This window comes from Penicillium roqueforti (assembly GCF_015533775.1).
Source record: "Penicillium roqueforti strain LCP96 04111 chromosome Unknown scaffold_51, whole genome shotgun sequence".
NCBI classification, from domain to species: Eukaryota; Fungi; Ascomycota; class Eurotiomycetes; order Eurotiales; family Aspergillaceae; genus Penicillium; species Penicillium roqueforti.
Window position 1 is genome coordinate 4,232 of NW_024067615.1, and position 22,899 is coordinate 27,130.

Genomic DNA, 22,899 nt, shown 5'->3' on the forward strand with positions numbered 1-22,899 from the left:
ACCTTGCGCTTTCTTGGCCAGGGAAAAACCCCTTCATTCTAGTCATGGGTTCCAAATCTAGACCTTGGCCGGCGTTGGAGACCAGGGGGGAATTCCAAACCACGGGAATTTAAACCCAATTCTCCTGTGCGGGGATTATAAAGGGTGTACCTGCCCGCCGGCCTAGCAGTAAACATTGAGCGACCACCCACAGCAAACGGCGTGATGCAGAACCTTTTTCTCTCTGCTCTGGCCTTCAGTGTCGCAGCCGATGCCTATGGCTCAGGGGCTGCCGGCTGGGACGCGGCTTATTCAAAGGCCCGAGCGGTCCTTCCCAAGCTGAATCAGACCGAAAAAGTCGGGATTGCCACTGGCGTCGGTTGGGAAGGAGGGCCCTGCGTGGGCAACACTTATCCAGCTAGCTCGATCAACTATCCCTCTTTATGTCTACAGGACTCACCCTTGGGAATTCGCTTTGCCAATCCGGTCACGGCTTTCCCCGCCGGGATCAACGCCGGAGCAACTTGGGACCGTAGTCTCCTGTACGCGCGCGGTGTTGCCATGGGCGAGGAAGCCAAAGGTCTGGGCGTGCACGTCCAGCTAGGACCAGTCGCTGGGCCTCTAGGAAAGAATCCCAATGGCGGTAGGAACTGGGAAGGGTTCTCGGTCGACCCGTATCTCAGCGGAGTTGCCATGGAAGAGACAATCCAGGGTATGCAAGATTCGGGCGTTCAGGCCTGCGCCAAGGTACGCTGGCTTCCACTCTGTTCATATTCAGTGCGTTCTGACCATGGTAAAGCACTGGCTTGGGAACGAGCAAGAGCACAACCGCGATACCATGAGCTCTAACATCGGCGACCGCGCGACGCATGAGTTGTATGTATGGCCGTTCATGAACGCAGTTCGGGCAAATGTCGCGTCCGTCATGTGCTCCTATAACAAATTGAACGAGACTTGGGCATGTGAGAGTGATGCTATCCTGAACGATCTAATGAAGGACGAGCTAGGTTTCCCTGGCTACATTATGACCGATTGGAATGCGCAGCACACTAGTGTCAACAGTGCTTTGGCTGGACTCGACATGACCATGCCTGGCAGTGATTTTAATAGCCCGCCCGGCAGCATATTCTGGGGACCAAATCTCGTGCAGGCCGTTGCTAATGGCTCTGTACCTCAGGCGCGTCTGGATGACATGGCAACGCGTATCCTGGCAGCTTGGTATCTTCTTGGTCAGGATCAAGGCTACCCCGAGGTGACTTTCAGCTCTTGGAATGGCGGAAAAGCCGCTGCCGATGTAACAGGAGACCATGCCACTGTCGCCCGCACCGTGGCCCGTGATTCGATTGTCCTATTGAAGAATCAGGAACATACTCTGCCTCTACGGCAACCTAAAAGCCTGGCTATTATTGGGCAAGATGCCATCGTCAATCCCAATGGTCCCAATGCATGTGGAGACCGCGGCTGCAATACCGGCACGCTAGCTATGGGCTGGGGCAGTGGCACATCGGAGTTTCCCGTAAGCAAGCCAATGCCGGCAGATCAACCGCGAGTCCGATAAACTGACAATGACGCTCTAGTACCTCGTTGGTCCTCTCGACGCAATCCAAGTTCAGGCCAGAAAGGATGGTACGAACATTATCCAGAGTACGACCGACAATACCACGGCTGCTGTCTCGGCTGCTGCATCGGCGGAGACTGCTGTGGTTTTCATTAACGCAGACAGCGGTGAAGGGTGAGTCGGACTTGTAACCGCACCTATGATGCATTGCAACTAACCCGTGCATTGCAGTTACATTACAGTGGAGGGCAACGTTGGTGACAGGAACAATCTCGATCCCTGGCACAACGGAAACGAGCTTGTCAAGTCCGTCGCAGCAGTGAACAGCAACGTCATCGTAGTCGTGCATAGTGTGGGGCCCATTATCCTAGAGACCATCCTAGCGCAGCCCTCAGTGAAAGCAATTGTCTGGGCCGGGCTACCAGGTCAAGAAAGCGGAAACGCCCTGGTTGACGTGCTCTATGGCAGCACCTCTCCAAGCGGTAAGCTTCCTTACACGATTGCCAAGCAGTTTTCAGACTACGGGGCCGGCTGGAACAGTGGGCTCGATGACAATTTCGTTGAAGATTTGTTTATTGACTACCGCCACTTCGACAAGAACGGCATCGACCCGCGCTACGAGTTTGGCTATGGCTTATCGTATACGACTTTTAATTACACTGGACTTGTGGTTAGCGTTGCTGCCACAGCTGGGCCATCAAATGGACGAATTGTCCCTGGCGGGGCAGAGGAAATTTTCGAGTCGGTCGGCACTATCTCTATCGGTGTCGAAAACACTGGCGAGGTAGCTGGTGCTGAGGTTGCTCAGCTCTATCTTGGCCTGCCGGACTCCGCCCCAAGTACTCCCCCCAAGCAGCTGCGAGGGTTCCAGAAGTTGAATCTCCAGCCGGGAGAGCCGGGAACAGCTACTTTCGAGCTCACTCGGCGAGACTTGAGCTACTGGGAAGTGCAGACACAAAAGTGGGTTGTACCTAGTGGTACCTTCATTGTCTATGTTGGAACCTCCAGTCGGGATATTCGTGAGGATGGAAAGTTCACTGTCACTTAGTGTTGTTCTCATGCTTTGGCTTGTATATATTTTTATTCGGAAACGACTTGTCTCTTGATGAATCTGCAACTAAACCACGACTCAATGTATCGACAGTTTCTAGATCCAGACTTGCTTCTTTGTTAAGGTTCGTAAGTCTTTACCCAATGAATGACCCTATCCCTAAGACAGGTTTCTGTGGGGTACAAAGAATGAAAGAATGAGCTTTGTAACTCTCCCTTTTATTATCAATGATCATAGTATTAAGCAACTTATTCAAATGTATATAATAACGATTGGTATAAATAACATGTTAGTCCTTCTCGAAGTAGCAAACCATCATCATCAATACCTTGATCTATCTCGGCGACTAACTTATACAGATCCGCCTGTCCTATATCATCTCAACGATTTACCCATCTCCAAGAACAATGGCTTGGTGGAACAGCTCTACACCCGGCTGGGTCGAAAATCTCGTACCGACCTACACACAAGAAATCTACAAATTCCGACTCGAACTCGAAGGCGAGATTCAGATTCTAGTGCGCCACCCAGGCCATCAGCATATAGTAAGCCAGAGACTTACGATGACAGCTAGATCCCTGCGCAAGATCAAGACACTGGCGTCTGATATCTCGGTGTATTTCCCGGACCATCCATTCGTCACGCGCAAACGCCTTGGTTTCTTTCAGACTACTTTCCCCCGACTTTGCGATTTTATCGAGCGGACTTTGATTGAGCTGAGTAGAACCCTGATTCATGATCCGAAAAGTGAGATTTCTATTGCTTGGCAGCTTCAGGATATATTGGATTCTGTATAGATTGGGTATTTAATGTTTCATACTATTCAAAATACTTCTATGTGGTGAATTTGATTTTATTTAGACTATCAGCATAGATGATTCTACTTATTCTCGCTGTTGAGTCTTTTAGCAGCCTCATGCATGTCATGGTATATATTTCAAGCCTCCTATTCCCGAAGTTTTCACAACCATTGTCAATTCAATTCAATCCTATCTCTAGATTTCGCCTGGAATAATTGCTAGCGAAAACTCACGGCATTTGAACAATTTGATTCGTATCTTTTTCGTTGATTTATAAACATCCCACAAGCTTGGAATGAGAGTGCAAGGAGGCTGGGAGTTTGCGATCAACCAGCCCAATACAAGTATGCGACAGAGAAAAGCCCCAAGACTTGGATTTGACATGAAATCTGTATAAACAATTTTAGTATATCGGAATATAGTGATTTTGAATGTGTTGTTACAAACTTACCTGCCAATAGTACTGAGGCTTCAGAAATGCCGTGGATGATTATTTCTACAAGTCTAACAACTATTCTCGATCATGTACAATTCGAAATACCTCAAGTGGAATGTCCTTAGTAGGATTCCTCAAAACAATGATGTCCTTCACATACAAGGACAAGACCTCGCGTGAGTCCAAGCCAACTTAGAATAATCCCAAGCTAGGCCGACACGATTAACATGCATTTCCACTCCGGTCAATTGGGATTCTTACTTCCAATTATATCTGCCTGTCTGTTTGCTTCTGTCGAATCTAAATCTTCGGAACATCCAAGATCAGCCTTCACATTTGACCAGCTCTGGAAACTCGAGAAGGGCTTCTGGGATTCCTTTCTCTACCCTGCAAATCTCAAACAGACGCAAGGCAATGCATCGACTATTTTCGCATCAGACGTGAGTTTCTCCAGTTTCTCCCTCTGATAATAATCTGACACATTACAGGTGCAAGGTCGTGTCGACATCACCCGCACCTTCGACGGCGACGAGCTAAACCGCGAATACATCTTCGGCCTATTCGCCGATCCAGAGCACGTCAGTCTTGTCGGTGTCCCGATCGCATATAACATCACTCAATTTACTGCGAACGACAACATCGCATCCGCGACAACCGTTGTCACCTTCAACGCAACCAGTTTCGGCGTCCTTATCCCAGTGACGATCGACACATGGATCGAGTTCAACGCCGACGGCAAGATCGCGCAGTACGACGCAACATTTCGCTGGTTTGAGTACCTACTGGACTTCTTAGTCGAAGGAGTCGCGACAAAAATAAACGCGACTGAGCCCGACCAGGCTGTTGCCTATGTTGCTGATTTGCTAGCCACCGCGATCTGTGATACACATGAGCAGCATTGCACAGGTTCGAACCAGCAGTATACAGACACCGCAAGTTGTTATGACTTTTTGACCAAGACTGTGCGATTTGGAAAGGCCCACGAGCTGGGTCGTAACACATTGCTGTGCCGCGAGGTCCATGAGCATATGGTGCAGTACCGGCCCGATGTGCACTGTTCACATATCGGTCCTGGTGGCGGTGGATACTGTGTTGACGATATGGACTACATGCAGACTGTACTACAGAGATACTTCAATGACTCTTGGATTCCGTTTGGCTATGGGACAGATCAGAATATCTGGCTCGCTGATTGATGGGAGAGGCCTGCTGGTAAATGTGGGGGAAATGATACGAAAATCGCGTCGACAAACCCAACGTGGTGAATCAACCGAGATGGACTGCGACAACAATTATGTCACTCTTCAGGTCTGCAGTAAGCCATGATCCCGTGTCACAAGCAAATTGAACTCAAGGTTTTCAGAAACATGTACTCGGGTCCATGCTCTATATACCATATGTCATTAGAATCCTGCGCCAGCCAAATATAGTATCACGATCTTCTAGGAGTGTGACCACGGGGAACTGCTACCGAACTGGGGTGATAACAGATTTTCGCGGACCATAGTACGGGCTCACGGACATCATATAGGCATGCCATTATCTGCGCCATCTTGCGTGCTATGTCACATCAGACACGAGATCATTGGCGCTTTTATAGCCCCTTGATGATAAGGCATAAAACTCCTAGCTCATCCTCAGCCTGACGTGGCACTGCACTACGCGGAGTTGTATTGAACAAGGGGCTGTTTACTGATCTGCAGATCTGCAGCTCGGAGCTTTATGTGTGATATCATAGGATATACATCGGCACAAGTCTCCGACGTCTCCATCCTGATTTGGCGGCGATCATATTTTACATTCCAATCCCTTCGCACGTCCGTTTCTAGCCGTGTTTGATGCTGCCCCAGCTTACAATCCTCCGAAGAGCTCTCTATTCCCTACGTAAAGCACGTCAGCGTCGGCCTTTTAAAAACGTTGTTTTGTTTAAAGCTTCAAAGTAGGGGTTGGGTTCAATATCATACTCCAGCAAGTCACATTCACCAGTGCGTTATCATAAGTACATACACTACATCGGGATCATCTGCCCAGCCCGATTGCAAAATCAGCGATGTGGTTACTCACAAGCTACCACCCGTGTTTGAGGTAGATACACAAGTGTATAATTCCCGCTCGGCCGTTGAAGTTGCATGCCAGCCTTATTAGTCTACGTACGGAAATTCCTTCCGTCACCTGGCTGATCTTTACCAAGCGTTCTCGCCATCCCTTCGAACGCTAGACCTCCTTGACATGATCAAACAATGTGACCATAACTTATGGCTTAATTTAGATGCAGTTAAAATGGACACATTCACCGTTAGAACTTGCTTTTTTGTCTTTAACGTCCCTGTCTATCCAGACCACAGAATTCAACATCACCAATATGGAGAGAAGACGCCCTTCATGCAGCGACTCACTGCCTCGCAGTGAAGCACAGATACGCTTGTTCCCCGAGAAATTCGACGAATCGTCCACGGACGATAGACAAAAGTTACCACCTGTCGACGGAGGTTTCCAGGCATGGATGTTCCTGATGGCTTGTGTAATGTTGGAGGCTTTGATATGGGGTAAGTCAGCTTGCACGACTCTAGGAGATGACAGCCGACTAACATGAGCAGGATTTGCTTTTGCATTCGGAGTCTTTCAGAAATACTATCACGCCCATGAAGCCTTCCAGGACTCTAACATGGTAGCTGTTGTTGGAACATGTGCTACAGTGAGATCACCAACTGCTTACGACGGTCTATGCTAACACAATCGACAGGGAATATCCTATTTGAGCTGTCCACTAGTCATTATTGCTATGATCCTTCTTCCTCAATGGGGACGCTGGTTCTCATCTATAGGAGTGATAATAATGTGTCTTTCCCTAGCACTGGGTTCATTTTCTTCCAATATCACTCACCTAGTCCTCTCCCAAGGAGTCGGCTTCGGCATCGGCGGGTGTATAGCATACAGTCCATCCATCCTGTACATGGACGAATGGTTCGTCCACCGACGAGGACTCGCGTTCGGCATAACCTGGGCTGGCTCAGGAGTATCCGGGATCATATTCCCGATTGGGTTAGAGAAGCTATTGAATCGCTACGGATTCGAAACGACTCTTAGGGTCATCTCCGTGGTGGTGTTCGTTCTCGCTGCACCTTTTATCTACTTTCACAAACCCCGGCTTCCGGTCAGAAAAACAGTCGACTATCAACGTCTGAACTTCCGCTTCCTTACCAGCAGGATATTTTGCGTCTACCAACTCGGCAACATCATGGAGGCATTGGGGTTCTTCTTGCCCGGAATTTATCTGCCGACTTATGCCCGTAGCATCGGCGCCTCGGATTTTCTCTCCTCGCTGACCATCACGCTTTTGAATCTGGCGTCGGTTTTCGGGAGTGTTACTATGGGCCATCTGGCGGATCGATACCATGCTGTCACCTGCATTACCATCTCGACTGTCGGCAGTACACTGGCTGTATTCTTCCTCTGGGGATTTGCGACAACCCTGCCCACATTGTTCGTCTTTTCGATCGCATACGGTTTGTTTGCAGGCTGTTACTCGGCGACATGGTCGGGGATAACTCACGAGGTCCGACGGATCGACCCGTCCGCCGACGCAACCATCATCTTCTCGGTTATTGCCTTTGGACGAGGAATTGGAAATGTCGTCAGCGGCCCCTTGAGCGAGGCTATACTCGAGGTAGATCCGTGGAAGGGCTCCGCAGCAGCGGGCTATGGCAGTGGATATGGGCTGATCATCTTGTGTACGGGGATCAGCTGCTTGTTGAGCGGAGTATGTATAGTGGCGCATTATATGAGATGTATATAGGCGGGTCTCGTTGCACATTTATGCTGATGATTAACGTCTGCTTTTGGTGGGACAAAGGATGGTTAAGATCGCTACATATGCTACTGTTTCGAACTGATGGGCTGCCAGTCTATCAGTTATTTTCTTTTCCCTTTGAGCATGACCCCTCTATGTTCAATTCCAATTTATTTTATGCATAGCTCGATTTATACAAATCTCGGAAAGGCTTGGGATTTCCCTGAAAAGTTAAATTGCGATATTTATAGCGGTCCGCCAGCATCCGGGTGCGAAGGAGTATATCATTCTACTCGCCACCATGATTGCTAGACATTTCCATGCCGATATTCAGGGACTATAATGCTAGTAGGTCGTAGATTTAAGATCAGAACTAGTCATGTAAGCTTTAATTCTATGCAACAGTCAAAGTTTTATCGACGCCATCATCCAAGTCACCGGGGTCGACCGGGTACCCTGATGATCTCACCCACTCCATTTTGGATCTTGAATCTCCAAGCGTCGATCTCTATACTCTTTTATATCAAAATCATGGCCCAAGCTTGGCCTGCTCAGTGGTCGACGTCATCCCACAAGGCTACGGCAATATGGATTCCACCACACCCTGCTCTCACAGGTTGATATTGTGGACCATGACGCCAATCCAGAGGAAACAACCGGTTCTTCAGGAAGTATACTTCAATTAACATACTCGGAGGCTGCCGCATGCGTTGCGGGGGCGATCATGACTCTAGAAGACTCGGAGATTGCGCGGTTTTATGGGCTATAAGGGTATTTAACTACCCATGCACGTAGCTAGTCTTCTGTTCTTCACAAAACCTTACCTAGTCACTCTATAAGCTACCTCTATAAGCCTCCTCTTCAGAGACCAGATTACTCCAAGCGCAATGCGTCTCAACATCGTCAGCCTCCTCCTGGCCGGAGTCACCGCCACCTCGGCCGCCACTACTACTGCTGCCGCAGGCGCAGCCTCAACCTGCGTGCCCTCATCTTCTGATACCACTGTCCTCCAATTCGCCCTAGGAGTCTCCAACTTCATCGGCGGCTGGTACAACTCGACCGTGAACAGCACCTTCGGCAACACCAACAACGCCACCCTTCTAGCTTATCAGAAGATCCTCTTCGGCCTGGAGAAGGACAACACGCTATCCAGCGCCGCCATCGAGAAAGTCGGCGCCAAGGCCCCCGGCTTCACCGCGCCCCAGTGCACCTACGTTTTCCCCGAGGTGAACACCACCCAGACCTGGGCACAGTGGGCCTACCGCTTCGAAGACACCGTCACTGGTGCCTTCATCGGTCTTGCCGGCTATTCCGACTCCCCCGAGGTCTCCTTCCTCCTGGCTCGTCTGGCTGCTGAGCACAGCGCGCACTCTGCTTTGATTGGCAGCCGTGTGAACTCTACCTACTTTGCCCAGAACACTACTTCTCTGGTGGCGGCTTACGGCCCGGCTCAGATCTTGTCTACTCGTAACCAGACTGGTAGCCTTGGCGCGTATCTGGGTGGTTGTCTTACTGCCCCTACTAGCCCTTGTGGCACGCTGAGAATCGGACCTTTGGATGCTACTCCCTCTCCTTCCTCTTCCGGTGTGGCGAGCACCAGCTTGGCTGCTGCCAAGAAGGCTTAGAGGTCATTGGTTGAATGAAATATCAAACTTTGGGTTTGATGGAATGTTGCAAAATATAGGATTGTGTATTAATTTGGTCAATTTGAGGAGGAATATCGCTGTTTTAACAGAACAGGATGAATATATGACATGATTAATGGATTAAATGGGAACATGTCATGACACTATTGTTCTATAACTACATCTGGTTTAAATTTGTTAATAGACCTCGGGAAATCGCTCGTTGAGTCTCGAGTTAGACAGTCAATCATGATGTCAACGACCATTAAAGGACCAATTGAATATAAACCAAGTATTGTTTGTATTGCACACTCATGAAAAAGATACCTGGTTTATTACCTAGAATATTTACAATGTCGTAAAAGACCCCGTCTGCTGAAGATTCTTAATCCTCCCAAGCAAGAACTCCAACTGCCTATAAGCCGCGCCGGGAGTGTACTGTGGGATCTCATGACCGGCAGTATAGACCGAGCTGAAGGTCAGACCACGCTCGGTATGGGCCGTTCCGAGAATACCGCCACCGGAATCAGCAGTCCAAGGCGTACTCCCCGCCCCATTAGCAATATCATCGAGAGCAGTCGTATACGGCACAAACAATGGCCCGTCAGGAGGTCTCTGGAATCCCTGCGCTCCATTCCAAGTCATATTCTGGATTGTAGCGAGGGTTCCGTTGGCGAAGAGCAGGTAATCGTACCAGCCATGGCCGATGAGGACGTTATTGGTGCGCTCGATGACGCTAGGGAGGGGACCGAGTGCGCTGGGAACGGAATTATCGCCGTCGTTGAAGATTCGGGGGCCGCAGACTGCGTAGTTTGTTGGTGGGATGTTGAGGGCTGCTTGGACGGCGGTGCTGTTGAAGTAGTTGTTGGGTCCGCCGGCTAACGAGGGGAAGCCCATTTCGTCCCAGAGGAAGGGGCAGAAGTCTGTTAGGTGGTACATGTTGAAGCAGGGGTTCACGTAGATTGCTGCTTTTACGATCTCGTCCCAGACGTCGCAGCCGGGCTTGTTGGGGTCTGGTGCGGTCGGGAAGTTCTTGGGTGGGGGGTAGGTTAGGGCTGTGTCTAAGAATTTGGTGTAGCCGCATTTGTCGGCGCGGTGGTTGATTTCTGTCATGAAGGTGTCGTTCAGTGCGAAAACGGAGGAGTAGTGGTTCAGCGCTGCCACTGCCGGGGCTATTGGACATGGTTAGTATGAAGATTTTTGTGGTGGAGCAACAACTGACCATAGATCATAACATCATCATCATTAATGGAAGGGTCGTTAATCTGGATGCCTTTGAGGTTGAAATGCGTGGTATCGTTGCGGTTTAACATCCCGTCTGCCAGAAACGGAATGTATTGGCCCGCATAGCTCTCTCCAGTGAGGTAAATCTTGTAGCCCTCCATGCTGAAGGTTTTAATGAAGCGCTCCCAGAAGTCGTTGAATTGATTCGAAACATCGATCTCATTTTCAACCGTGGATGGTCCGGGGGAAAAGCCCGTGCTGGCAGGCTGGTCGATGTAGACGATGTTGGTCAATTTGGTCCATGAGTACGGGTTGCGCACAGGCTCGTACACTCCAGATTGCCATAGGAAGGGTCCATTTTCTTGTAACAGGCCGTCAAGCGAGCTGCATCCTGGGCCTCCATTCAGCCAGATGGTGATCTTCGAGAATTAGACGAAACTCTGCGACGGATTGAAATCACGTACCTCCTTTTCCGCAGCTGGGTTGGTAGACGGGAAAAACCAGAAGAACAAGCTCGATTCTCCATGAGGCTTATTCGACAAAAGACCGGCATAGCTTTCGCCGATGTCGAAAGGAACTTGTGGGAAGTGAGTTCCGTTCACTTGGAATTCTAGAAGAAGTGGTTGTAAGTGACAGTCTCAGATCCCACCAAGACATATTTGCACTTACTTTCCGTCTTGTTATTCAGATACTGATGCTCAGTCAAAGCAGCGGGAAGCTCTCTTTTGCGCAGACCGTTCGCAGGCTTTCTGAAAGATGCAGCTCTGCCATGCGGATTTTGTACCGCCGTGGCCACGGCCACCAACGAAGTAAAGGCTGCCAAAATCAACATTATTCGATGATGCTAGAGAACCAGAATTGAACCCAAGAGCACGGAAATCTGCTTTTATAACCCCATCGACCCTTTTTCAAGACGCTGCTACTCGGAGCGATTTGCGTTCCGTGCGGATATTCACGCATTACCAAGCTTTGCCAATAGAGATCGTGGCTAGTTGAGACAAGACCCGCTGTGAGGCAGACATTGGTCGCTAGCCAGCGGGATCTGCAGCGACTGCAACGTCGTCAGGAACAACCGGCATGGCGATTAATTGCACTTCCTTTTACTCCGACGGAGTCCGTTATCCAGCGTATGATGCAGATGCACTCGTAGCTCGGCCCGCTGTCCATAGGAAGATATCAGTGCATGTGAATGCCATGTTTACTGAGCTGGTACGGTCGCGGTGGGGCGAGATAATAGTATCTAGTATCTAGGTCTTTTAGTGAAGGCATTTCATAACGTCAAACTAGATGTCAATCCTGCTGCCTGTACTCTATACCCGCAGGGTCTCAACTCGGATCAAATCAATTTGATACCACCCGAAGGTTCATGACACATCCTGAGATCTACCAAGGTAGATACCATCAATGTATATTTCCATCGCATGGATAATGGGTTCTATTGGATATCTGGTGGATTTTAAGATCTAGGTGAGGGGGAGTCAGAATGAGTACTCCGCACTCCGCATGTAATGACATCCTAGGCAGAAAAGATCAGGCGACAAGCAAACCTTAGGCATTCAGGCAGCAATGTATTCAGGCAACAAGGCATCGAACACATTTTAACTATGACGTCAATTTGTGCGTTTTCTCGACAGCCCACCAGATCGGCTGAAGTATGACACCCTACATCGAGTAGCACACATATAAGCTGAAAATATTTACCTGTAACTCTGCAGCGATAACGCTGATATGCTAGACCTCGGAATGTCGAATGTCCCTATAACAGACAAGATGAAAGCTCAATCTAATGGGAGTGCGATCATAATTGTTTCTTAGTACAAAGTGAGCAGAGAGAGGTGATTACCTGTTTAGGAAGCGGATGTGTGGGGAAGAATCCATCCAAGGTTCAAATTAAGCTATTAAGCTCGTGATGATGATATGGTGAGGTAACTGTACATTCCGCAGCCCTCCGCTCTACGAATTAGGAAGGAACCCAAGCTGTCATTATTATCAATGTCTGGGGATGGAATGGGGGACTCGTGCCCTGCATCTCTGTCTGTGAGGGGCATACACCCGACCGGCACGGTGTAACAGGTGACATTCCTCGATCGGCGGGGTTGGGTATCTTTTCTATATAGATCTGCCATCCCAGAGCTAGATCGTATACATCCAGGGCAGGTGGGGTAATTATTCAGGGTCCAGGGGTTTGAAGAAGCTGAAATGGGCCCTTGGCCTTTCATTTGTTGAATTACATACATGATTAATCCGTATAGCATTATCAATATCGATTAAACAAAGTTGAGTCTCCCAGATAATATAACCGTAAACTCCCGAAGACAAATGATTAACACATGACCTTTTCCCGTATCCCAAAATTGAAACCCAACCGAAGCCCGAACCCCGAATCCCAAGCCCATTCCGATATTACCCATCGTCAATCCGTGATCATCAATTAGTCGTCAGGTCGTGAATTGTCGAGACCCGTTTAATGAGTGTTGCGTCTTTTCTTGAGTCGCAGACTGATTTTCTTTCGTAGTTCAGAGAACGGGTTCACCAAAGGACGATTGTAGAAGGGATCGTTCTTGAAGTCCTCATCGGTGAATTTCTGGAACGGAGTCAGTCATAGTGATACAGTAAGATAGGAAGATGGACATACCGTGCCAGGGAGGCGCATAAAGTTACCAGAAAAGTCATTCATCATGTTCGAGCCCTCTTCGTAAGAGTACTCCTGGCCGTTGCGATCCATGGTTCCAGGAGGATAGAAAGCCACGCCATCCAATGGGCGGTGACTGTTTAGGGCATCGGCAATCTTGTGGTGCGGAGTAGCCCGGAGGGCCTCGGCATTGGATTCCTTGACAGCCTCCAGCGGGCTGGACTGACTGAAGCGGTTGCGCTCAGGGCGGGTCGCGTCATACGGACCCTCGTGGTGATAGGAGAAATTGCTGACATTGTCCAGCCTGTCGATGATATCAGGCTGCACGATCATCGAGTGGCGGTTGGACTTGGTGGTGCGGCGACGATGGGGAGCAGAGGACTCGCGTTTGCGTCTCGGCTCCACCGGGTAATGTTCGGGTGCGCCGGAGTACCAGATAGAAGGCGTCGAGTTCAGTGACTCAGAACGCGACCGCTGGGAGTAGCCAGACGGTGCTGGCGACATGAAGCGGGCATATGGGTTGTTGCTGCCCATGCTTGCTCGCACGTTTGGTCGATCTTGATTAAGTTGGTTGAAGTGATGACTCGAGGCCATGGGAATGCAGTCAACTGCCATTTCGAAGTTGTTCGAAGTGTTTTTATGAGATGAAGAGGTATCCAGGATGAAAGGCGCAGGGCGCAAATATTACCCGGTGTTATAAGTAAGAGTAAGATTACTGAATTTAGAACAGGTGAGGCTGAACTGCAATGCAGGATAGCTTGTATAGTAGCTGAGGATGTAATAGAGGAAGAGTGTAAGAGAAGAAGAGTGAAATGTATGAAGATGGGTAGATGTAGAAGGGAGAAGAGCGAGCGGCGCAAGAAGGGCTTATATCAAAGGAAGCAGCGGACGTGACGTGACGACTCGCTATACCTATGCTTTAATGATCCTCGTGGCTAGACGCAGTCCAGGAGCCTCTGATGGGGCTTAGAACCTCATTTGAATTTTCCGCGACTGCATGTACCAATTATCACTGAGAATAGACCACCGGGTGGATCGAGATGTTAGGTTTACTACTTGGCCGCCGATTCCCGGGACGTCGACGGAGTATGGCGTTAGTGATATCATGGTATATTGTCCCACTCAATAGTTTCTACTTTCGCTAAATCAATTGGAGTGGATTACAATTCTCCTATTCGATTCGAAAATAAATCCCATGATTCACCATGCAGAAAGACTAAATATATGCAAGGCCCATGTTGCATTCCACATCCGAGACTTCCACGCAGTCAGTCCACTTCCCGACCCCTATGACGATATCCCTGGAGTACTACCTCCACATACATTTTCCCTTATTTTTCAACGTCATCCTGCCATCTGAAGAAGAAAAGTCAATTTAGATATCCTAAGTAGTCGTCGGATATCTTATCCCGAAGTCTCCGATGACTCGTCCATGGATTAAGCTCATCACTAGGGGAAATAGCGTCTAACTGGTCTCACTTGGCATCCGAACTACCCCTGGCCTGGTCTAGATCTAGACTCTATTTCCTCCGTACCTTCGTTGGGAAATTTCTTCAGCTATTTAGCTTTTCACCGCTTTTTGCTCCTTGCTACGATTCATGTGCATTTCCTCGTTCTACAACATACACGCATACAATCTGAACGGATGTCTTGGGATAGCTACTCATGTGTAGGGACGACGCAACTAATTTTGAAACTGCTAGTGTGTTTGATATTTGTGTGGTGGGGCGATATCGACTCCATTTCTATAAATATCCAGCTGAATAATATAACTAGAGCGGTGCACAAATAATTTTCGCATGCATAAAAGATTAGGTGATATGTAGCTGGTCTTCATATAAAGGGGCTATATAAGGACACAGAGCAGAGGAAATGAATACAGGCCGATGTCGCATTGCCACCATTCCAAAGGTGGAATTGAAATAATAATATCAAGAGTGTTGGTCGGTGTTAGTTACGGTTGTGGCTAGTACATAGAACACGGACATTGTAGAGTTTTATACTTAGAATGTCCCTTCGATCTCATTTCACAGGGAATAATAAAGCAATGTTGATCCTCAGCATCTTTACTAACACCGGTAGTGCTATGTATTCCAGCCATATCGCATATCACCTTCTCAAAATCCCCCAGAAAGGGGAGGGCCTCGTTTAACGAAAGACAGTCTTATTCAAGGTGAGTGCGTTTTCAGAAAGGTGACATAATATTCTGACTTTGGTAAAGCATGTGGCAGACTGCGTGCCCTTGGAGTTGGCCAGTCTGTCCTAATTCTAATCCCACCCGAGGTCAGTCATAGCATGCGCCGAGAAAATGATCTTGTGACCTCGCTTGACGTGATTCGATGGGCACTCATGCAAACTTGCGATACTCTGCAAAGCTTGAAACCTCTTTGGGCCTCACAAGGCTTGCAGTATTATAAGAAGAGCAGATTGTGGGGTAGTCTCATTGAGGGTAGTACACCTGCCCAAGATGTCGTTTCATGCATTCAGGAACCCGAAGCGCAAACTTTATCTCAGCTTTATCATCCATCGGACGTTCCTAGGGCGTCAAGTCTAAATGAGAATATAGATCCAAGTGATCTCGTCGTACGTGGTATGGTTCTAGACGGCAAGGTACCGACGGCCAATCATTTCTAGTTTTATATATGGTATCCGCTTCATGTATCAATTTAAGACTAAAGCTCCTTCCTTCAATCTTACTCAGTTACTGTCTTTTGTTGAAGCTCTCGCCACGGTTTTGAATAACATCGAATAGAATTTGATTTTGCTTTATCTGAAAATTGACTTGGGCATGTCATATCTTATTTAACTACATAATGTGAAGCGATTGGCTACAAAGGAAATTTGACTCTGTGCAGTTAAAGCTCTTGTCTTCCCATGATATAATACAGTTCGAAATCAGTTCCATCGTTTACACAAGGAGACTTCGTCTCACCTACTTCTAAAACACGCTATACCCATTACTACTACTCTATCCTTATGTTAAGTGTTGGTCTGGGCACTAGCCGGGAAACAAAGTATGTGTCGGGGGGGTACTCCGTACAGTAATATGTTTTCGAATGCTCTTGATCAACAATTTGTTTGAAGGATATACACGAAAGCCGCGCAAACATAATCAGGAATAACAATCTTCCACTTCCGCCGTGGAATTCAAGGTTCAAGGCGACAGAACCTCTGTGATTTAGTGGTGAAGCTGGTTTCAATCCGTCCTGTGAAAGGAGTGAGAAACAAAATGTCTTCACACCACGTTCAGCGCATCTTAGAACCAAAAGGACTTACGTGATAACCTGAAAATTTAGGGGGTCGGTGCTAAAAGAACGCTGGCACAAGCCCCTTGACATGTCCCAAAAGCCGAATTGCAAGCAACAATAGAGGCAGGTGCGCTAATACCCATAGTAGCTCCCCAAGTAAAACCCGCTGCTGAATAGCAAGCCATGACAACCGCGGCACATCCTGCTTGGCATATCCCGTACGCGGCAGGTCCGGCGAGCACCGTAGGGCTAAAGAGTAAGAGATTAAGAAATTTTCCTCGTGAGACTCTCATTTGTTCGGGTTCGAATCGGGTTTGAACGGTGAAATAGCGCCTGAACCTGGGGATGCAATACGAAAGGAAGCAGATGGATTGGTATATGTACCATACCAAGAGAATGACATATAATATTTTGCTGGCACAATGGCTATTGAATGAAGCTCGATTACTGGTGATTGGTCTCTATATTGTAGGCCTATCATAAAATTTAACGTACCGCTGTTTCCGAGAAAAAGATAAATTAGTTACTCACAACGTAGATACTTATACTGCATCTGATACATCATATGCAAGGAGAATTGAAGACTCACATTCCCTTCTTGCCCGACACGGACTACCTACTTACGAATAACACACCCCTGCCCATATACGAGGATTTGATAACATAGAAGTCTCCTGAGATGATGATAGTGAGCCGCTTTAGTCCAAAGGCAATGTTCCAAGTCCACTATTGGCGCCTTGATATTTACAGTGTATTAAGGTATCATTAAGTTGCTTTCAAGTGGTAGCCGTTTCGAACATGGCTGTGCAGCGGCTCAAAGCTCTCGCTTTCATTTTGTGAAACCTGTTCATGAAGCGTACATTGGTGAATCTCCACGTTACTAAATCCGTACGTTGCTGAATCCGCACAAAGATCTTAGGCAATAATTATGACATAATGTGAGAATAGAAAGAAAGAATATATGACAAATGAAAGAGAAGTGCCAATATCAAAAACTGAAATTTATAGATGAAATTGAAAACGGTGATTGGTCGCCTACTTGAAATTGCCCCACATCTGAGAAATCAGACCTCCATCAACACAACAACTCTCCTGTCACATCGGATGAGATGTCCCTAGTACAGTATTCTGATTCGGAATCCGACTCAGAATCTAGATCTTCTCTTCGCCCGGCCAAAAAACCTTGCCGCAACATCAATCAAGGTCCATCGCTGCCGCCCCTACCTGCATCATTCCATAGCCTCTATGCCTCGAGCACACGTGTGAGTGTGCAAGATGATCCCAGCCTCCATGGCGGCCGAAAACGCATAATTCCTCACGTAGAAGGAAACTGGCCAACACATCTTTACCTCGAATGTGAGTACTGAGCGCTGGTGTAATGCCACTTGTACAAGGAGCTAACTTTGATAGGGTACCCGGGGAAAGATGAGCTGTCGCTCCTTGCAGATGTCATCTCTCAGTCTGGATATGTGGCAGAGGAAAAGGCACCCGTAGTGCACAGTCTTCTCCACAGCGATCTCGGTGCCCAGTTACCCCTTCATATCAGCCTGTCTCGGCCAGTGATTCTTCGCACTGAGCAGCGTGCCTTGTTCACTGAGGCGCTAGAAAAGGCTATTCATGCCTCGCATGTTCTATCGTATGTGGCCAACTTACAATTCTTGATCATCCGCTAATACTTTGAATAGATTTCATGTCCAACCAGATACTTTATATTGGTCATCCAATTATGAAAAGACACGTTGGTTTCTCGTCTTGGGCGTGCGGAGACCGAGCCATGATGGTCTGAACCGCCTCCTGAAGATGTCAAACGAGACTCTCGCTCGCTTCGGGCAGCCGCCACTTTATGCAACCTCTTCGACTCAAGAGCAACAGACCAGTGCATCCCTCCGTGATAGGAGCAGCAGTCAGGAGCGCGAGGATTTCTCAGGGTGCTTCCATATCTCACTTGCTTGGCGTCTGTCAGAGCCTAGTCCGAAGGAATCCGAACTGGTAGCCAAGATAGATTTGCAAACTTTGCGGGAGATCCAGGTTAGATTCGATTGTGTTAAAGCAAAGATTGGGAATATTGTCAGTAGCATACCATTAGGAAAAGGGATAAAATGAGGTTCTCTTTCAGTAAATTGGGCGTTGTCTCTTCAAGAACATCCAAATTCGAAAATTATTACCTATGCATCTTGCTTCAGTGCTCCAGATCCTCTCTTAAATCATCGAAAGTGAGACAAAGTAGTGGCTGCCTCCTATATTTACATACACCTTGGTATTGGTAATTACGGTAATATTACCCACATGATCGCGTCTTCCCGCGACAACTCCCTTCTTTCTCATCAACACCACCATGCAGGTCCCAAGTGTAACTCTGGTAAGCTTCTCCATCATCTGTGATCAAATGTTTTCTAACCTCTCTTTCTTCTAGGATGACCTCAAAGCCTTCCAATTTAAGCACTTCCCTGGGCAACAGCTGGCTGTGTTTCCCCAAGAAAATGACCAGACCACAGACGACGATCTCGGATACTATCCAGACGGAGTGAAGCGTACGCTCACAGATGAGCAGATTCGGATCTTCAGACACAGTGAAGTTCATGCTCTTCTGCGAGCGAGGCAGCTCCAGAACGATGAGGCGCAATACCAAGCTCGGATGCAGTCATCTATAGATGATGGATCAAAGGGTAAACTAGATACTGTACCTGAAAAGCGACCTCTCGACACAGAATCTCAGATGCAAGGCGGTGATCAGAAGCGGCTGCAGTCCCAGAAGGGGTCTAAGCAACACACCCCAGAAGACACGTCTTCTAAGCTGGACTACGGGGATGACTCTGATCAAACACAAATGGCAAAGCCACCGGTGTCACAGACGCCATACCAAGGTCGCAGGATTATCTCCTACAATGACTGATCTCCTGGTTGAGTATCCGGAAGCCCCTATATTCAATCTAATGGACAAACCCGAATGCCTACACTTCCCACTGCACTGACAAGCCGGTAAGTTATCCACATTCTATTCCACTACACCCTTGCCCGTTCATGATGAATACATCGTATCATCCTTAGCCGGAAAGCCATACCATCTGCGGATGTGTGAGGCATTGACGACCTTAATCTTCTCTCTGAGGGCTTCTTCATACCTTTCAATCACATGCACATATGTTTATTTGCGATTCTAACGGCTTATCAGTTATGGTACTTTATGTGGGTGCTTTTGACAAAGAGTTTCACTTTTCGCATCCGTCCAAAGGACCGCCGGCCAACCATCCAGAACAATGCTCTCAACAGTCTCTTCCTATCATTGGATGTTCCGAGCGATATAACTACAAGACACATTCTGCTGGCCCTGGGGTTTAGATGGTTTGACACCTGCTTGGTCTCGACGATACTATCCAAAAAATGAGCGACTCGCCATCCTTGTCAGTCGATCAACTCACTGGTACACTGTACAGCTAACCTCCATCTGGAATTCGGGTTGCCGACGGCGTAATCTTGCTATCCTTTGAATGCGTGAAATCCTTGAATATCTGATCATCTGGCTTCGGGGGCTCTCTCTTTTGGTCTCGTTGAAGATTGATTTCAGAACCGTCAGTGTCGTCACAAAATGAGCAAGCTTCATCATATGTGCTTACAGTGCCTTGAACTAGCAGACTGTTAGCAGTGAGCGTAACACGAGCCCCGATCTTCGGCTTATCCGATAATCAAGACCGACTTCAAAATGAAATTTTGACTGAGCTACCATCTTTCATGCAAATCCTACAACGTAATATTCTTAGCAGAGCGTGCTCGCAGCCATGGCCCATCCCAGGGACAAAATATATTGTCACAGGCAGCCTCTCATCACTACTCGCTTCTCATCTCCACTCAGACGAAGTTCGCAACTGAAAGGATCTGAAAATTCCATGCTGGATTCCCACATTCGATAATCGAACTGTTTAGAGACACCGAGGATCAAAACCAGGTGCCCCGATTGACCCCCAGCAGAGAAGACAAACCGAGCCTTTCCCTTCCCCAACCTTCTAAGGTGCCTGCAACACATACACCCTCCATATTTTACTCCTTCGGCAGTGCCACCTGGCTCCGTTCCACCTCGCAACAACAGAATCAACAAAGCGTTCACAGAATATGAAATACGAATCACTATACCCATAGCAGCAATCCTCTGCCCGCCAACAAGCACAGACTACCACGTCTGCGCAATCCCAACCCTGTTCCAAGCTTCAGCCGGGTCGGTATGCTCCCACACAAGACTGCGGTTATATAACGCACATTCGCGAACGCATGCTTGACTGAAATAAACCTGTAACCTATGTCTGCTTGATCGCCTGCGCGAGTTCAGCCTTATAACTGCTACAGGGTCAGAAACTAAAACTATGTATTATTATATTAGTTCACCTCTATCTCCAAACACCACTATAGTGTGTGTATGAAACAAGTATCCAAGGCAAAGCCAACTCAAGCAGCAACTCGAGATCGAAACAAGGTATCGAAAGTGTCAAAACAGATGCCCCAGATGCAAAACCAGAACGCCAGAAACCCCTTCCCAGATACACTTTTATATAAACCAGGCTAACCCAACAGAAAACGCATGCAGCTAAGCATTATTCCCACAAGAAAAGCTCTCACTGCTAGGGTTATCATGGAGAGCTTTGCCCGAGACCCAAAGACCAAGACCGCACAACGCAGCACCAACAGAAATAACAACGATATTCAACAAAGTGAGGGCAATCTTCCTCGGCGACGAGAACCACAGACCCTTATTCATAAACAACCAAAAGATCCCACTCAAGCCATACGTAAACCAACTAGCAAAGAGCGCCGTGATCAAGCTGAGCAGGTTACTAAACACGGGAATCGCAGCGGAAATAATCCACGCCATGGTCCACAGCGCAAGCGCAATACCGACCCACGAGCCCGTAGCGATCCAGTCACGCTTGTGCATGCGGTCCGTACCCTCGAAAACACGCAGGTAGACATACTTGAACGCGACGTGGCCGTTGATGACACCGGCGATGATGATAGTCGGCAGCGAGATGCCGTACGCGATTTTCGCGACCATCGGCGAGGCGGAGCCCAGTGCTGGCGAAGTCACGTCGTCGCCGGCGTACCGGTAGATTACTAACGCGGCGGTGATGTACAGGCCCATGTCGATGCCTTGCAGGAGACAGAGGGATTTTGTGAAGTCTTTTGGGTTCCTGAGCTCGGCCATTAGGCCGAAGAAGGCCGCGTGGCCGCAGAAAGCGAAGACGATATTGCAGACTGCTGAGAAGCCGTGGTAGAGGTTTGTGTCGACGACTGCGACAACTCCCTGTCCGGGTGCTGTGATGCCGACGGCGATCATGACAATTATGACTGATGTCATGATGCTTACGAATGCTGGGATTGTTAATTGGGTTCTCAATGGGGTGTATGGAAACGTACAAACGATGGATAGCCATGACATCTTTTCCAGAGTGCGAGGTAACGAGCAGATGAATGAGATGACCATGCCAACGATGCCAAAGACGATGGAGCAGGTGCCGTGGTTTGTGATGGTGTTCATGGCAACGGTGAAGGTCAACAGGTGGCTGGCCATGATAAAGATGAAGAACACGATCTGTGCAGCGCCGAGGAATTCCCGTCCCCATTTCCCTGCTATAACCTCACCGGCGTCTGCAAACGTGCAGATGTGTGGATATCTCCATTTCATCTGACCGATCACATAGCCGGTGTATGTGGCCATTAAACCTAGGAAGACCAAGACGAGGATCGCTCTGGATATGATTAGCTTCAATTCCTGCACTTGAGGCAGAAGGTATGCTTACGGAAGTAGTCCCAGAGCTGCCACAGCGGCGGGCAGTGAGAGCACACCCAGTGATACCGTTTCAGCAACCATCACTAATAGAATGTTAGATTAGGGTTGGTTTGATATAGCATATTATCACATACGCAGACCACATTGCCTAACAAGATATACGTTAATAACAGAGCTACCACTTCGAGCTATGAAACATACCACCACCTGAGTACTTTGTACTTGACCTCCGCGAACTCCTCGTCGCCAAAGGCATCTTGTCTGACTTTCGGGACCTCAAACTTCTCCGGATCAGACATCAAGTCCGCGGGATTTATATAGGGACTCTTCTCATTGGAATCGAAATCCAATGCAGAATGCGAGGGGCTCATAGCGCAGATATCAAAACTAGCGAGTATACCAGTATACCCGGGAAGTAGATATCACGTCAGGAACCGAACAAAAAGCGACGAACAAAACCGAATCGCTTGATACACCAAATCCAAAGAGAGAGTAAGATCTTAACGAAAGGGAAATGGTATTAAAAACTCGAATTCACAGGAAAAGCACCCGCCAAGTCAGTAAATTGAACAATAAAGAATCCGCCACACGAAACTGATGTGGATCGCCGACCTGCGGACCGCGACGACGAATCACCTCGTCGAGACGTAATGGAAAAGCCGAAAAGGACTTGGTCTGCTGGATTCGAGTGAGAAATTACACTGGTGAAAATTGGAGGAAAGAAAACTTCGCTCCGATGCCGGCCTCCTGTGCGAGGTTGGACCTGGCTGTTCTACAGGA

At 48.2% G+C, this 22,899-nt stretch overlaps 8 protein-coding genes across 8 annotated transcripts; 5 read left to right on the forward strand and 3 right to left on the reverse strand.

Moving 5' to 3' along the window:
* Positions 1 to 204: 204 nt before the first annotated feature.
* Positions 205 to 2,585, forward strand: LCP9604111_9549 (beta-glucosidase; the record flags this gene model as incomplete). The annotated part of the gene is made up of 4 exons (XM_039077815.1): positions 205 to 726; positions 779 to 1,495; positions 1,557 to 1,711; positions 1,769 to 2,585. 4 exons carry the CDS (start codon positions 205 to 207, stop codon positions 2,583 to 2,585), a joined length of 2,211 nt encoding a protein of 736 aa, XP_038924433.1.
* Positions 2,586 to 3,966: 1,381 nt separating this feature from the next.
* Positions 3,967 to 5,020, forward strand: LCP9604111_9550 (uncharacterized protein; the record flags this gene model as incomplete). Its single annotated transcript, XM_039077817.1, has 3 exons — positions 3,967 to 4,000; positions 4,152 to 4,264; positions 4,313 to 5,020. 3 exons carry the CDS (start codon positions 3,967 to 3,969, stop codon positions 5,018 to 5,020), a joined length of 855 nt encoding a protein of 284 aa, XP_038924434.1.
* A 1,166-nt stretch (positions 5,021 to 6,186) lies between these two features.
* On the forward strand, positions 6,187 to 9,239 carry LCP9604111_9551 (uncharacterized protein; the record flags this gene model as incomplete). Its single annotated transcript, XM_039077818.1, has 4 exons — positions 6,187 to 6,370; positions 6,422 to 6,519; positions 6,568 to 7,553; positions 8,522 to 9,239. The coding sequence occupies 4 exons, from the start codon at positions 6,187 to 6,189 to the stop codon at positions 9,237 to 9,239; spliced, it is 1,986 nt and encodes a 661-aa protein (XP_038924435.1).
* A 348-nt stretch (positions 9,240 to 9,587) lies between these two features.
* cpdS (uncharacterized protein) lies at positions 9,588 to 11,295 on the reverse strand (the record flags this gene model as incomplete). The annotated part of the gene is made up of 4 exons (XM_039077819.1): positions 9,588 to 10,411; positions 10,462 to 10,882; positions 10,928 to 11,073; positions 11,133 to 11,295. 4 exons carry the CDS (start codon positions 11,293 to 11,295, stop codon positions 9,588 to 9,590), a joined length of 1,554 nt encoding a protein of 517 aa, XP_038924436.1.
* A 1,632-nt stretch (positions 11,296 to 12,927) lies between these two features.
* On the reverse strand, positions 12,928 to 13,710 carry LCP9604111_9553 (uncharacterized protein; the record flags this gene model as incomplete). The annotated part of the gene is made up of 2 exons (XM_039077820.1): positions 12,928 to 13,047; positions 13,099 to 13,710. 2 exons carry the CDS (start codon positions 13,708 to 13,710, stop codon positions 12,928 to 12,930), a joined length of 732 nt encoding a protein of 243 aa, XP_038924437.1.
* Positions 13,711 to 17,452: 3,742 nt separating this feature from the next.
* LCP9604111_9554 (HVSL domain-containing protein) lies at positions 17,453 to 18,446 on the forward strand (the record flags this gene model as incomplete). The annotated part of the gene is made up of 3 exons (XM_039077821.1): positions 17,453 to 17,699; positions 17,754 to 17,979; positions 18,029 to 18,446. The coding sequence occupies 3 exons, from the start codon at positions 17,453 to 17,455 to the stop codon at positions 18,444 to 18,446; spliced, it is 891 nt and encodes a 296-aa protein (XP_038924438.1).
* A 232-nt stretch (positions 18,447 to 18,678) lies between these two features.
* Positions 18,679 to 19,236, forward strand: LCP9604111_9555 (DUF3807 domain-containing protein; the record flags this gene model as incomplete). Its single annotated transcript, XM_039077822.1, has 2 exons — positions 18,679 to 18,702; positions 18,757 to 19,236. The coding sequence occupies 2 exons, from the start codon at positions 18,679 to 18,681 to the stop codon at positions 19,234 to 19,236; spliced, it is 504 nt and encodes a 167-aa protein (XP_038924439.1).
* A 541-nt stretch (positions 19,237 to 19,777) lies between these two features.
* On the reverse strand, positions 19,778 to 22,490 carry LCP9604111_9556 (neutral amino acid permease; the record flags this gene model as incomplete). The annotated part of the gene is made up of 6 exons (XM_039077823.1): positions 19,778 to 19,968; positions 20,952 to 21,701; positions 21,747 to 22,078; positions 22,130 to 22,202; positions 22,254 to 22,267; positions 22,321 to 22,490. 6 exons carry the CDS (start codon positions 22,488 to 22,490, stop codon positions 19,778 to 19,780), a joined length of 1,530 nt encoding a protein of 509 aa, XP_038924440.1.
* Positions 22,491 to 22,899: the final 409 nt, after the last annotated feature.